At 47.6% G+C, this 14,804-nt stretch overlaps 2 protein-coding genes across 2 annotated transcripts in view; one reads left to right on the top strand and one right to left on the bottom strand.

Moving 5' to 3' along the window:
* Positions 1-14,804, bottom strand: part of LOC134736522 (DNA dC->dU-editing enzyme APOBEC-3G-like) — a 236,517-nt gene that overhangs the window by 220,799 nt on the left and 914 nt on the right. The window lies entirely within an intron of this gene.
* LOC134736436 (uncharacterized) lies at positions 9,975-13,563 on the top strand. The gene is given in 4 exon segments (XM_063637796.1): positions 9,975-11,761; positions 11,899-11,995; positions 12,105-12,226; positions 13,137-13,563. Coding segments are annotated over 4 exon segments (1,611 nt in total). The 5' UTR covers positions 9,975-10,553; the 3' UTR covers positions 13,321-13,563.

Genomic DNA, 14,804 nt, shown 5'->3' with positions numbered 1-14,804 from the left:
AGAACTGTCAGTCCATTAAATCTCTTTTTCTTTATAAATTACCCAGTGTTATGTATGTCTTCATAGCTGCATGAAAATGGATTAATACAGTAAATTGGTACTGGTAGAGTGGGGTATTTCTATTAAGATACCCAAAAATATGGAAGCAGACTTTGGAACTGGGTAACAAGCGGAGGTTGGAACAGTTTGGAGGGCTCAGAAGAAGACAGGAAAATGTGGGAAAGTTTGAAACTTCCTAGAGACTCAGAGGGCTCAGAAGACAGGAAGATGTAGGAAGGTTTGGAACTTCCTGGAAACTTGTTGAATGGTTTTGATCAAAATGCTGATTGTGATATGAACAATAAAGTCCAGGCTGAGGTGGTTTCAGATGGGGATGGGGGAACTTGTCGGGAACTGAAGCAAAGGTGACACTTGTTATGCTTTAGCAGAGACTGGAGGCATTTTACTCCTGCCCTAGAGATCTGTGGAACTTTGACCTTAAGAGAGATGATTTAGGGTATCTGGTGGAAGAAATTTCTAAGCAGAAAAGTGTTCAAGAGGAAGCAGAGAATAAAAGTTTGGAAAATTTGCAGCTAACCATGTGATAGAAAAGAAAGACCCATTTGCTGGGGAGAAATTCAAGCCTCTGCACAAATTGACATAAGTAACAAGGAGCTGAATGTTAATCACCAAAACAATGGGGAAAATGTCTCCCGGGCATGTTAGAGACCTTCATGAAAGCCCCTCCCATCACAGGCCTGGAGGCCTAGTTGGAAAAAATGGTTCCACGGGCCAGGTCCAGGGCCCCCCTGCTGTGTGCAGCCTAAGGACTTGGTACCCTTGTGTCCTAGCTCCAACTGTGGCTAAAAGGAGCCAAAGTACAGCTTGGGCCATGGCTTCAGAGGTTGCAAGCCCCAAGCCTTGGAAGCTTCTAAGTGGTGTTGAGCCTCAGGGTGGAAAGAAGTCAAGAATTGAGGTTTGGGAACCTCTGCCTAGATTTCAGAGGAGGTATGGAAACGCCTGGATGTCCAGGCAGAAATTTGCTGTGGGGGTGGAGGGGCCTCATGGAGAACCTCAAGTAGGGAAGTATGGAAGGGAAATGTGGGGTTGGAGCCCCCACACAGTGTCGTCAGTGGGGCACTTCCTACTGGAGCTGTGAGAAGAGGGCCACCATCCCCCAGACCCCAGAATGGTAGATCCACTGACAACTTGCACTGTGCATCTGGAAGAGCTGCAGACCCTCAACAGCAGCCTGTGAAAGCAGACACTCAACACCAGCACCTGGAAAAGCTGCAGACACCCAACACCAGCCTGTGAAAGCAGCCAGAAGGGGGGCTATACCCTTCAAAGCCACATAGGTGGAGCTGCCCAAGGCTATGGGAGCCCATCTGTGACATCCTGTGGACAAGAGCCACAAACCTCTGTAGTAGGGCTGATTCTACCTCTCTTGGAATTTTGGAGGAAGCAATGAATACTGCCAGAAGAAAGGAGAGGGTACTAGGAGAGAAAACACAAAACTACCCATTCAAAATGTCAAAGACATGGGGAAAGCAGACACTATGAAATATAGGCCAAAAGAGGCTCAACAGATGGGAATTCACTCTCACGAAGATGAAAATAAGAAAGCAATATGAGAAAGACCCAAAAACAAGTATATTTAAGACCTGAAAGAATTAGTGGTGAAAATGATATCCACTTTTCAAAATCTAAATAAAGCAGATGAATATGTAAAAAAATCACAAATATGGAAAAGAATTAATCAGAATCCTAGAAATAAAAAATATTTTCAATGATATTTAAAACTCAGCTGGGTGCAGTGGCTCATCCCCATAATCCCAGTACTTTGGAAGGCCGAGGTGTGCAGAATGCTTGAGCTCAGGAGTTCCAGACCAGCCTGGCCAACATGGCAAAACCCTGTCTCTACAAAAGCTACAAAAATTAGTCAGGCATGGTGGTGTGCACCTGTTGTCCCAGCTACTCAGGAGACTGAGATAGGAGGATTACTGGAGCCCAGGAATTCAAGGCTGCAGTGAGCCATACTTACATCATTGCATTCCAGCCTGGGTGGCACAGCGAGACCCTATTTTCGAAAAAAGGAAAAAACAACTGAGAAAAATGTGCAAACAACTACACATAATTGAATTAAAAAATTAATACTTGAAAAATATAACTAAAAAATCCACAAGGACACAGCACAGTGAGAGTAATAAAATATGAAAGATGTTAAAAGAAATGAGGAATAGATTGAGAAGATTTAAAATATATATAATATAAACAAGTATCCTACATACGATGCATGTAATAGAAAAATGGCATTATATCAAATGAACATAAGCTATTTAACAGCTGAGCAGCCAGCATCCTAAATGACAAGGACAGCATTCCACAGAGTCATCCTATGGTCTTCAGTCTAAAGATACATTGTGTCTCTTTCCAAACACCATACCCATAGACTCAACACACAAGAATGTTGCTTCTGAACAGTTCTCTAAGATGATACTATTTCTATTTAATTATGAAGTTCTAGAGTTGCCTACCCATTTCATGACAAGTAATATCTGCCATCTCTTAAGCTTTAACTGGCCATTCTATTATGATTGTTACACTATGGACCTCAGTAGATTTCTGTCTCTATCAGAATCCAGTGGTTATTTTTGTATTTGTCTTCTGCACTGCAAAGTGCACCTAAATTAATGACTGAGATCTCCTGTATACATACCTCAACAGGGATATATTGGCCATAAGGCAAGGCTGTCCACCCTAACTCAAAGAATTATTTCTGAGGTAGATGCCATTTATGAATAACAATTTTTTCAAGTTACTATGTGATGTGGTTTGGATTCTGTTTGTCACCACAAAAACTCATGTTGAAGTTTAATTACCAGTGCAGCAGCACTGGGAGGTGGAGCCTAATAGGAGGTCTTTGGATCATGGAGGCAGATCCCTCATGAATTGATTCATGCCAACTTATAGGAGTAAGTTTTCACTCTCACAGGACTGGATAAGTTACTGCAACAACAAGCGTTATGAAGTAAGCCCAGCCTTTAGTGTTTGTCTCTTTGTATATGTCCCCTCAGCGTTCCACTTCTCTGCCATGTCTTCACACAGCACATGGCCCTCCCCAGAGGCTGATCAGATGCAAGTATCATGCTCTTATACTTTCCAGCCTTCAGAATCATGAGTCAAATCAACCTATTTTCTTTATAAAGTACCCACCCTTGGGTGTTCTGCTTAGCAACACTAAATGAACTAAGACACTAAGACACAATCTCATTCTTATTCCTTGATGAGACATGGGCTAGCATAAGAACCCAAAACAGTCTTAAAGCAATTGAGTGTTACTCATATTTGTTAGTGGTAATTGAATCTATGACCCTGGAGTCGCGAGATAAAAGATGTAAGTTTATCCTCTTAGGAGCCCTTCAGTCCTTCTCGAAACATTCCCTTCCTTTGCTGTCTTTCCCACTGTAAACTTCTGGTTGTCCCCTAATCTCTCAGACTATTACATATTAGGCTCCTTTAGTCATTGACTATAGTGGTCTGAATATTGTCTCCCAAAAATCATGCACACACACAACCTGTGAATGTGATCTTATTTGTACAAGTTGCACATCTCTAATCCAAAAATTTGAAATCCAAAATGCTCCAAAATCTGAAACTTTTTGAGCACCAAAATGATGCCACAAGTGGATGATAAAGATGATGTTAACTCAGCAGGAAAAGTGTCTATAGCTGACATGGTGAAAATCTGTGACGGGCTTTTTTAAGCACTAGAGCAGCATGCATGTATAAGAGAACAAGAAACCATGTCAGCTTATGAAATCAAAGAGTGCCGTCTCAGACAAAAACCATTGTTAATGAGGTGAGGCAGATGACTGGAGGAAAGATTTTTAAAATCCATCCAGCAGATTGACTCCTCATCCCTATGGGACCCACTTTCTGGTCCTTCAACTGCTTCTGACATTTCTTCTCACCTAAAATATAAAATATGGTCTACATAACCTTAATGAAAACACAGCATCATATCTAGAGACTGAAATCCTGCCATTGCTTGCTGTTACTGTTGTTTAACAGCTGATACAGATATTGTGGTGATGCTGCTGTGCTGCTCAGTTGACCTAAACACATTATTTCTTCACTGTACTAATGATTAACAAAATATTTTACTGTTAAGTACAATGTGTGAATAATTATAAGAAAATGATTGCCTATCAGTAGCATATAAACTCAGAGTCAGGAATGATGATGATGCCAAACAACCACAGAGGGCCTACATGGGTGGTTCAATGTACACGAACTTTGTTTCATGCACAAAATTATTTTAAATATTGTATTAAATTACTTTCAGGCTATGTGCATAAGGCATATATGAAATGTAAATTAATTTCATGTTTAGGATTGGGTTCCATCCCCAAGATACCTTATTATGTATATGCAAATATTCCAAAATGTAAAGAAATCCAAAACCCCCAAATACTTCTGTTCCCAAGCATTTCAGATAAGGGATACTCAAGAAAAGAAAAGGAGAGGGGAGGGGAGGGGAGAGGAGAAGAAAAGAAAGACTTCCTTCTCTCTGCTTTCCTTAGCAGCTTGTACGTGCCTCTGCCACAAACATTGTATTATCTGAAATTGTTGACATCTTAATGTACAAACAGTTGCTTTTCAAGAGTAGCGACTTGTTGTAGTTATCTTTTTAAATCAATTACAGTTCCTAGAACAGAGTAAGAATTCAGTAAATGTTTGGAGAAAGAATCTGGTGTCTTTAATTCTGTCCTTGGGCAGTCCTAAGCCAAGCTTCTAAAAAGGCAGCACTGAGCTATGAACCTTGCTCATTTATCTTAGTCCCTCAGGCGAAGCCTTCTGCTGTTGGTGCTTGACAAATTCAAAGTCTGGTTTCTCTAGCAATCAAATTTACCTTCAGTTTTCAGCTTCTGTTGTCTGGTAAGCTCTTCCCAACTTAACCCTTGCTCGTCCCTTTCCCACCACTGTGACTATATTCTTCTTGCATTTTCTGATCATGACCCCCAGTGCCCCTGCATTCCATTAGCCTGCCCTGATGTGCCATTTCTCTGCCTCTCCATCTGGCCTGAATCATCAGCCAGCTTGTAATCAATCAGCACCCCCAACCATCTCACCAGTACAACTCCAGGGCAGGCCAAATAGAAAATTCAGCAAACTGTTTAAGGGTTGAAAACCTGCACCTTAGGATTTGATGCTCTCACGTCTCTTCAGTTTGGCTTCCTTAAATTGTGTTACCACTGATTGGAAAGGGAGTAAAAAAAACAATTAATTATGTATTTTTAAAAATGCCTGTGTGAGGCCAGGCACAGTGGCTCATGCCTGTATTCTCAGCACTTTCAGATGCCAAAGTGGGAGGACTACTTGAAGCCAGGAGTTCAAGACTAGCCTGGGCAACATAGGGAGATGCGTCTCTACAAGGTATTTTAAAAAATTATCCTGGTGTAGTGGTGTTCACCTGTAGTCCCAGCTACCCGGGAAGCTGAGGTGAGAGAAACGCTTGAGCTCAGGAGGACAAAGCTGCAGTGAGCTATGGTTGGCACCACTGCATTCAAGACTGGACAACAAAGCGAGACTCTAGACACTCTGTCTCTCAAAATAAAATAAAATAAAATAAAAAGCCTGTGAGTAATACTATAAATCACAGACTGGTGCATCAACGTGCTTACAAAAACCTTTAGTCTTTTCCTTGGCCCAGGACTCCAAATTCCTTTGACCAAACAGGTTCCTACTACCAAAGGGAAGAAATTTAAATTGAGACAGAGTCTCGCTCTATCCCCCAGCTCAATCCCCCACTGGAGTGCAGTGGCGTGATCTCAGCTTTGGCTCACTGCAACCTCCGCCTCCCAGGTTCGAGCAATTCTCATGCTTCAGCCTCCCCAGTGGCTGAGATTACAGGCACCTGCCACCATACACGGCTAATTTTTGTATTTTTTAGTAGAGGTGGGGTTTTGCCATGTTGGTCAGGCAGGTCTCGAACTCCTGACCTCAGGTGATCCACCCACCTTGGCCTCCCAAAGTGCTGGGATTACAGGCGTGAGCCACCGCGCCTGGCCAAAGTTTTAATTTTCTTCTAAGTATCTGAGGAAACCATGCTCAGTTAGAGCCCTCCCCCTATCAAAAAAAGCCTGAAGTCCCCAGGAACATCAATATATCTAGTTACAAGTCACAATTTACTTTGATCTACACCTTATTTAAATGTTTTTAGTGCTTGTTAACTTCTATAAAAATTCAGGGACAACTACTTTTAGAATGGACAAACTCAAACAGATAAGGATCTGTGTGCATGGATTAACTGAGAACATGCCTTAAAAGTTGCCAAATGGCTTCTCTAATCAAAAACATTTGGAGGCTTAGGCCTTAAGGTTTGCTTAAATGCATTTGTTACTAACAAAAACAGCTAATGTTCATAAAGTGTTTTTACAATGTGCAGACCACTGCACTCATTAGTTTAATACAGATTAGCTAATTTATTCCTGTCAACAGGCCTGTGAGAAAACCAATACACAGAAAGGTTAATTAACTTGTCCAAAGACACCCAGCTATTAAGCCATCAAGTTGGATTTCAACTACCTGAAATCTCTAAATCCAGAAGCATTTTGCCTCTTCGGTTTCTAACAGGTTTACTAATGATACTGTGTCCAGAATTGGTGGGTTCTTGGTCTTACTTACTTCAAGAATGAAGCCGCAGACACTCGCGGTGAGTGTTACAGTTCTTAAAGGCAGTGTGTCCAGAGTTTTTTCCTTCTGATGTTCGGATGTGTTCAGAGTTTCTTCCTTCTGGTGGGTTAGTGGTCTCAGGCTGGCTTCAGGCGTGAAGCTGCACACCTTGGCGGTGAGTGTTACAGCTCTTAAGGCAGCACGTCTGGACTTGTTCATTCCTCTCTGTGGGTTCTTGGTCTCGCTGGCCTCAGGAGAGAAATTGCAGACCTTTGCAGTAGTGTCATAGCTCATAAATGCAGTGTGGACCCAAACAACGAGAAAACAAAACCTCCACAGTGTGGAAGGGTACCCAAGGGGGTTGCCACTGCTGGCTGGGCAGCCTGCTTTTATTCTCTTATCTGGCCCCACCCACACCCTGCTGATTGGTCCATTTTACAGAGAGCCAATTGGTCTGTTTTACAGACAGCTGATTGGTCCATTTTGAAAGGGTGCTGATTGGTGCGTTTACAATCCCTGAGCTAGACACAAAAGTTCTCCAAGTCCCCACTAGATTAGCTAGATACGGGGTGCTGATTGGTGTATTTACAAACCCTGAGCTACACACAGAGTGTTGATTGGTGCATTTACAAACCTTGAGCTAGATACAGAGTGCCCATTGGTGTATTCACAATCCCTTAGCTACAGATAAAGATTCTCCAAGTCCCCACCAGATTAGCTAAGTACAAAATGCCCATTGGTGCATCCACAAACCCTGAGCCAGACACAGGGTGCTGATTGGTGTGTTCACAATCCCTTAGCTAGACATAAAGGTTTTCCAAGTCCCGACTAGACTCAGGAACCCAGCTGGCTTCACCCAGTGGATCCCGCACCGGGGCCACAGGTGGAGCTGCCTGCCAGTCCTGCGCCCTGCGCCCACACTCCTCAGCCCTTGGGTGGTAGATGGGACTGGGCGCTGTGGAGCAGGGGGCAGCGCCTGTCAGGGAGGCTTGGGCTGCGCAGGAGCCCACTGGTGGATGAGTGGGTCAGTGGGTGGTGGGGGAGGCTCAGGCATGGCTGGCTGCAGGTCTGAGTCCCGCCCTGCTGGGAGGCAGCTGAGGCCCAGGGAGAATTGGAGCACAGCGCCTGTGGGCTGGCATTACTGGGGGACCGGGTGCACCCTCCACAGCTGCTGGCCTGGGTGCTAAGCCCCTCACTGAGAGGTGACAGTGTGCTGGCAGTCCTCATAGCCCTCGCTTGCTCTCGGCGCCTCCTCTGCCTGGGCTCCCACTTTGGCGGCACTTGAGGAGCCCTTCAGCCCACCACTGCACTGTGGGAGCCCCGTTCTGGGCTGGCCAAGGCCGGAGCCGGCTCCTTCAGCTTGCAGGGAGGTGTGGAGGGAGAGACGTGAGTGGGAACCGGGGCTGCGCGTGGTGCTTGCGGGCCAGCTGGAGTTCCGGGTGGGCGTGGGCTTGGCGGCCCCTCACTTGGAGCAGCCGGCCGGCCCTGCCGGCCCTGGGCAATGAGGGGCTTAGCACCCGGGCCAGGAGCTGCAGAGGGTGTACTGGGTCCCCCAGCAGTGCCAGCCCACCGGCTCTGCACTCGATTTCTCACCGGGCCTTAGCTGCCTTCCCATGGGGCAGGGCTCGGGACCTGCAGCCCGCCATGCCTGAGCCTCCCACCCTCTCCATGGGCTCCTGTGCGGCCGGAGCCTCCCCGACGAGCACTACCCCCTGCTCCACGGCGCCCAGTCCCATAGACCACCCAAGGGCTGAGGAGTGCGAGCACATGGCACGGGACTGGCAGGCAGCTCCACCTGCAGCCCCGGTGCAGGATCCACTGGGTGAAGCCAGCTGGGCTCCTGAGTCTGGTGGAGATGTGGAGAACCTTTATGTCTAGCTCAGGGATTGTAAACACACCAATCAGCACCCTGTGTCTAGCTCGAGGTTTGTGAGTGCACCAATCGACACTCTGTATCTAGCTGCTCTGGTGAGGCCTTGGAGAACCTTTGTGTCGATACTCTGTATCTAACTGATCTGATGTGGACACGGAGAACTTTTATGTCTAGCTCAGGGATTGTAAACGCACCAATCAGCACCCTGTCAAAACAGACCACTCGGCTCTACCAATCAGCAGGACGTGGGTGGGGCCAGATAAGAGAATAAAAGCAGGCTGCCTGAGCCAGCAGTGGCAACCCGCTGGGGTCCCCTTCCACACTGTGGAAGCTTTGTTCTTTCGCTCTTTGCAATAAATCTTGCTACTGCTCACTCTTTGAGTCCACACTTCTTTTATGAGCTGTAACACTCACTGCGAAGGTCTGCAGCTTCACTCCTGAAGCCAGCGAGACCACGAGCCCACCGGGAGGAATGAACAACTCCAGACACGCCACCTTAAGAACTGTCACACTCACCGCGACGGTCTGCAGCTTCACTCCTGAGCCAGAGAGACCACTAACCCACCAGAAGGAAGAAACTCCGAACACATCCGAACATCAGAAGGAACAAACTCCAGATGTGCCATCTTAAGAGCTGTAACACTCACCGCGAGGGTCCGCGGCTTCATTCTTGAAGTCAGTGAGACCAAGAACCCACCAATTCCAGACACATTTTGGCGACCGAGATGGGACTTTTGCCTATCGCCAAGTGGTGAGACAATCGCCGAGTGCTGAGACCATCGCCTATCGCCGAGCAGCGAGACCATCACGTATCGCCAAGCAGTGAGTACCATTGGCCCCTTTAGCTTGCTATTCTGTCCTATTTTTCCTTAGAATTTGGGGGCTAAATACTGGGCACCTGTCAGCCAGTTAAAAGCAACTAGTGCAGCCACTGGACTAAAGACACGGGTGTCAGGCTTTCTGGGAAAGGGCTCTCTAACAACCCCCGACTCTTTGGAGTTGGAACCGTTGGTTTGCCTAGAACCAGCTTCTGCTTTTCCTGTACTTCTGGGCTGAGCCGAGAGTCGACAGAGAGGAAAGCCATGCAGCTCCGGGGTCCCGACAACATGTTGGTTGACCCTGCAGCCATGAGCGGAACTCTCAAAAGCATATCACCCAAGCGAGACTCACCCATCTATCCTATCTGTCCTGACCCTTGACCCCTGGGTCCTAATGCCTGCCAGACAGACTTCCTCTTGCCTCTCTTCTCTGAGGTTAGACCCGCTTCTAAAAATTGCTACCTGTCTCTGGTGCTTTTCTAGTTTCTCCTATAAGAATGATCTCTAGTATAAACTCCAGGACTCTGTTACCTTCTTTAGGCACCCAGGCTCACCAATTAGAAAGACATAATTTTTGCCCAAAGCCTCATTGTAGTAAGGACTACCTAGAATTTTAGGATCCCTCCTCAGACTAATAGGCCTAACAAAAGCTATTCCTGAAGCTAGGATATGGGGAGCCTCAGAAATTGTATCCTTCCTATTCATATAAGTGAGGACAAAAGGTGTCACTCTTCCAACCCTGGACATCCCTTCCCTCCCTCAGGGTATGGCCCTCCTCTTCATTTTTGGGGCATAACATCTTTATAGGAAAGGGGTAACATCCCAATACTAACAGGAGAATGCTTAGGACTCTAACAGGTTTTCGAGAATGCGTCGGTAAGGGCCACTAAATCTGATTTTCTCGGTCGGTCCTCCTTGTGGTCTAGGAGGACAGGCAAGGGTGCAGGTTTTCGAGAATGCATCGGTAAGGACCACTAAATCCAACCTTCCTCGGTCCTCCATGTGGTCTGGGAGGAAAACTAGTGTTTCTGCTGCTGCATCGGTGAGCACAACTATTCCAATCAGCAGGGTCCAGGGACCGTTGTGGGTTCTAGGGCAGGGGTTGTTTCTGCTGCTGCGTCGGTGGGTGCAACTATTCTGATCAGCAGGGTCCAGGGACCGTTGTGGGTTCTTGGGCAGGGGCAGAAACAAAACAAACCAAAACCATGGGCAGTTTTGTCTTTCAGATGGGAAACACTCAGGCATCAACAGGCTCACCCTTGAAATGCATCCTAAGCCATTGGGACCAATTTGACCCACAAACCCTGAAAAAGAGGCAGCTCACTTTTTTCTGCACTACAGCTTGGCCCCGATACTCTCTCTCTGATGGGGAAAAATGGCCACCTGAGGGAAGTACAAATTACAATACTATCCTGCAGCTTGATCTTTTCTGTAAGAGGGAAGGCAAATGGAGTGAAATATCTTATGTCCAAGCTTTCTTTTCATTGAGGGAGAATACACAACTATGCAAAGCTTACAATTTACATCCCACAGGAGGATCCCTCAGCTTACCCCCATATCCTAGCCTCCCTATAGCTCCCCTTCCTATTAATGATAATCCTTCTCTAATCTCCCCTGCCCAGAAGGAAATAAGCAAAGAAATCTCCAAAGGATGACAAAAACCCCCGGGCTATCGGTTATGTCCCCTTCAAGCTGTAGGAGGAGGGGAATTTGGCGCAACCCGGGTACCTGTCCCCTTCTCCCTCTCTGATTTAAAACAGATCAAGGCAGACCTGGGGAAGTTTTCAGATGATCCTGATAGGTACATAGATGTCCTACAGGGTCTAGGGCAAACCTTTCGCCTCGCTTGGAGAGATGTCATGCTACTGTTAGATCAAACCCTGGCCTTTAATGAAAAGAATGCGGCTTCAGCTGCAGCCCGAGAGTTTGGAGATACTTGGTATCTTAGTCAAGTAAATGACAGAATGACAGCTGAAGAAAGGGACAAATTCCCCACCAGTCAGCAAGCCACCCCCAGTACGGATCCCCACTGGGACCTTGACTCAGATCATGGGGACTGGAGTCATAAACATCTGTTGACCTGTGTTCTAGAAGGACTAAGGAGAATTAGAAAAAAGCCCATGAATTATTCAATGATGTCCACCATAACTCAGGGAAAGGAAGAAAATCCTTCTGCCTTCCTCAAGCGGCTACAAGAGGCTTTAAGAAAATATACTCCCCTGTCACTCGAATCACTCGAGAGTCAACTTATTCTAAAAGATAAGTTTATTACCCAATCAGCTGCAGAAATCAGGAGAAAGCTCCAAAAGCAAGCCCTGGGCCCTGAACAAAATCTAGAGACATTATTAAACCTGGCAACCTCAGTGTTCTATAATAGGGACCAAGAGGAACAGGCCCAAAAGGAAAAGCGAGATCAGAGAAAGGCTGCAGCCTTAGTCATGGCCCTCAGACAAACAAACCTTGGTGGTTCAGAGAGGACAGAAAATGAAACAGGCCAATCACATGGTAGGGCTTGTTATCACTGTGGTTTACTAGGATACTTTAAAAAAGATTGTCCTTTGAGAAACAAGCTGCCCCCTCGTCCATCTCCACTATGCTGAGGAAATCACTGGAAGATGCACTGCCCCAGAGGATGAAGGTTCCCTGGGTCAGACACCCCCAACCAGATGATCCAACAACAGGACTGAGGGTGCCCGGGGCAAGCGCCAGCTCATGTCATCACCTTCACTGAGCCCCGGGTATGTTTAACTATTGAGGGCCAGGAAATTGACTTCCTCCTGGACACTGGCGCGGACTTCTCAATGTTACTCTCCTGTCCTGGACGACTGTCCTCAAGGTCTGTTACCATCCGAGGAATCCGGGAACAGCCTGTAACCAGGTATTTCTTCCACCTCCTCAATTGTAATTGGGAGACTTTGCTCTTTTCACATGCCTTTCTTGTTATGCCTGAAAGTCCTATCCCCTTATTAGGGAGGGATATATTAGCCAAGGCTGGAGCTATTATCTACATGAATATGGGGAACAAATTACCCATTTGTTTTCCCCTACTTGAGGAGGGAATCAACCCTGAAGTCTGGGCATTGGAAGGACAATTTGGAAGGGCAAAAAATGCCTGCCCAGTCACACAATGCAAAAACACAAAGAGGTGGGAATCTTACACTGACAAAGCCATCAAAATGGGAAGGAGAGGGGAGAACAGCAGCATAAGCAGCTAGCAGAGGCAGCAGAAAGGAAAGAAAGAGACAGGAAGTCAAAGAGAGACAGAGAGGAAGAGACAAAGAAGAAGTCAGAGAGAAAGACAGAGATAGAAGTAGTAAAGAAAAAACAGTGTATCCCATTCCTTTAAAAGCCAGGGTAAATTTCTATCTACCCAGCCAAGGCATATTCTACTTATGTGGATCTTCAACCCATATCTGCCTCTCAAACAGTTTGCAAGAAATAACGAAATCTATCCTTACTTTACAATCCCAAATAGACTCTTTGGCAGCAGTGACTCTCCAAAACCGCTGAGGCCTAGACCTCCTCACTGCTGAGAAAGGAGGACTCTGCACCTTCTTAGGGGAAGAGTGTTGTTTTTACACTAACCAGTCAGGGATAGTACGAGATGCCACCCGGCATTTACAGGAAAAGGCTTCTGAAATCAGACAATGCCTTTCAAATTCTTATACCAACCTCTAGAGTTGGGCAACATGGCTTCTCCCCTTTCTAGGTCCCGTGGCAGCCATCTTGCTGTTACTCGCCTTTGGGCCCTGTATTTTTAACCTTCTTGTCAAATTTGTTTCCTCTAGAATCGAGGCCATCAAGCTACAGATGGTCTTACAAATGGAACCCCAAATGAGTTCAACTAACAACTTCTACCGAGGACCCCTGGACCGACCTGCTGACACTTCCCCTGGCCTAGAGAATTCCCCTCTGAAGGACACTACAACTACAGGGCCCCTTCTTCACCCCTATCCAGCAGGAAGTAGCTAGAGCGGTCATCGGCCAAATTCCCAACAGCAGTTGGGTGTCCTATTTAGAGGGAGGATTGAGAGGTGACAGCGTGCTGGCAGTCCTCACAGCCCTCACTTGCTTTCCACACTTCCTCTGCCTGGGCTCCCACTTTGGTGGCATTTGAGGAGCCCTTCAGCCCACCGCTGCACTGTGGGAGCCCCTTTCTGGGCTGGCCAAGGCAGGAGCCGGCTCCCTCAGCTTGCAGGGAGGTGTGGAGGGAGAGGCGCAAGCAGGAACCGGGGTTGTGCGTGGCGCTTGCGGGCCAGCTGGAGTTCCAGGTGGGCGTGGGCTTGGCGGGCCCCTCACTCGGAGCAGCCGGCCAGCCCTGCTGGCCCCAGGCAATGAGGGGCTTAGCACCCAGGCCAGCGGCTGCGGAGGGTGTACTGGGTCCCCCAGCAGTGCCAGCCCACCAGTGCTGCATTCAATTTCTCACTGGGCCTTAGCTGCCTTCCCATGGGGCAGGGCTCAGGACCTGCAGCCTGCCATGCCTGAGCCTCCAACCCCCTTCATGGGCTCCTGTGCGGCCTGAGCCTCCCCGACGAGCGCCACCCCCTGCTCCATGGCGCCCGGTCCCATCGACCACCCAAGGGCTGAGGAGTGCGAGCGCATGGGGCAGGACTGGCAGGCAGCTCCACCTGCAGCCCTGGTGCGGGATCCACTGGGTGAAGCCAGCTGGGCTCCTGAGTCTGGTGGAGATGTGGAGAACCTTTATGTCTAGCTCAGGGATTGTAAATACACCAATCGGCACTCTGTATCTAGCTCAAGGTTTGTGAACACACCAATCAGCACCCTGTGTCTAGCTCGAGGTTTGTGGATGCACCAATTGACACTCTGTATCTAGCTGCTCTGGTGGGGCCTTGGAGAACCTTTGTGTCGATACTTTGTATCTAACTGATCTGATGGGGATGTGGAGAACCTTTATGTCTAGCTCAGGGATTGTAAACGCACCAATCAGCACCCTGTCAAAACAGACCACTCGGCTCTACCAATCGGCAGGACGTGGGTGGGGCCAGATAAGAGAATAAAAGCAGGCTGCCTGAGCCAGCAGTGGCAACCCGCTGGGGTCCCCTTCCACACTGTGGAAGCTTTGTTCTTTCGCTCTTTGCAATAAATCTTGCTACTGCTCACTCTTTCGGTCCACACTGCTTTTATGAGCTGTAACACTCACCGCGAAGGTCTGCAGCTTCACTCCTGAAGCCAGCAAGACCACGAGCCCACCGGAAGGAATGAACAACTCCAGACACGCCACCTTAAGAACTGTCACACTCACAGCGACGGTCTGCAGCTTCACTCCTGAGCCAGCGAGACCACGAACCTACCAGAAGGAAGAAACTCCGAACACATCCGAACATCAGAAGGAACAAACTCCAGATGCGCCACTTTAAGAGCTGTAACACGGCCGGGCGCGGTGGCTCACGCTTGTAATCCCAGCATTTTGGGAGGCCGAGGCGGGCAGATCACGA

The sequence above is a fragment of the Symphalangus syndactylus genome, chromosome 4 (assembly GCF_028878055.3).
Source record: "Symphalangus syndactylus isolate Jambi chromosome 4, NHGRI_mSymSyn1-v2.1_pri, whole genome shotgun sequence".
Lineage (NCBI taxonomy): Eukaryota > Metazoa > Chordata > Mammalia > Primates > Hylobatidae > Symphalangus > Symphalangus syndactylus.
The sequence above is the reverse complement of the archived record's forward strand: the minus strand, read 5'-3'. Positions and strand labels throughout refer to the sequence as shown.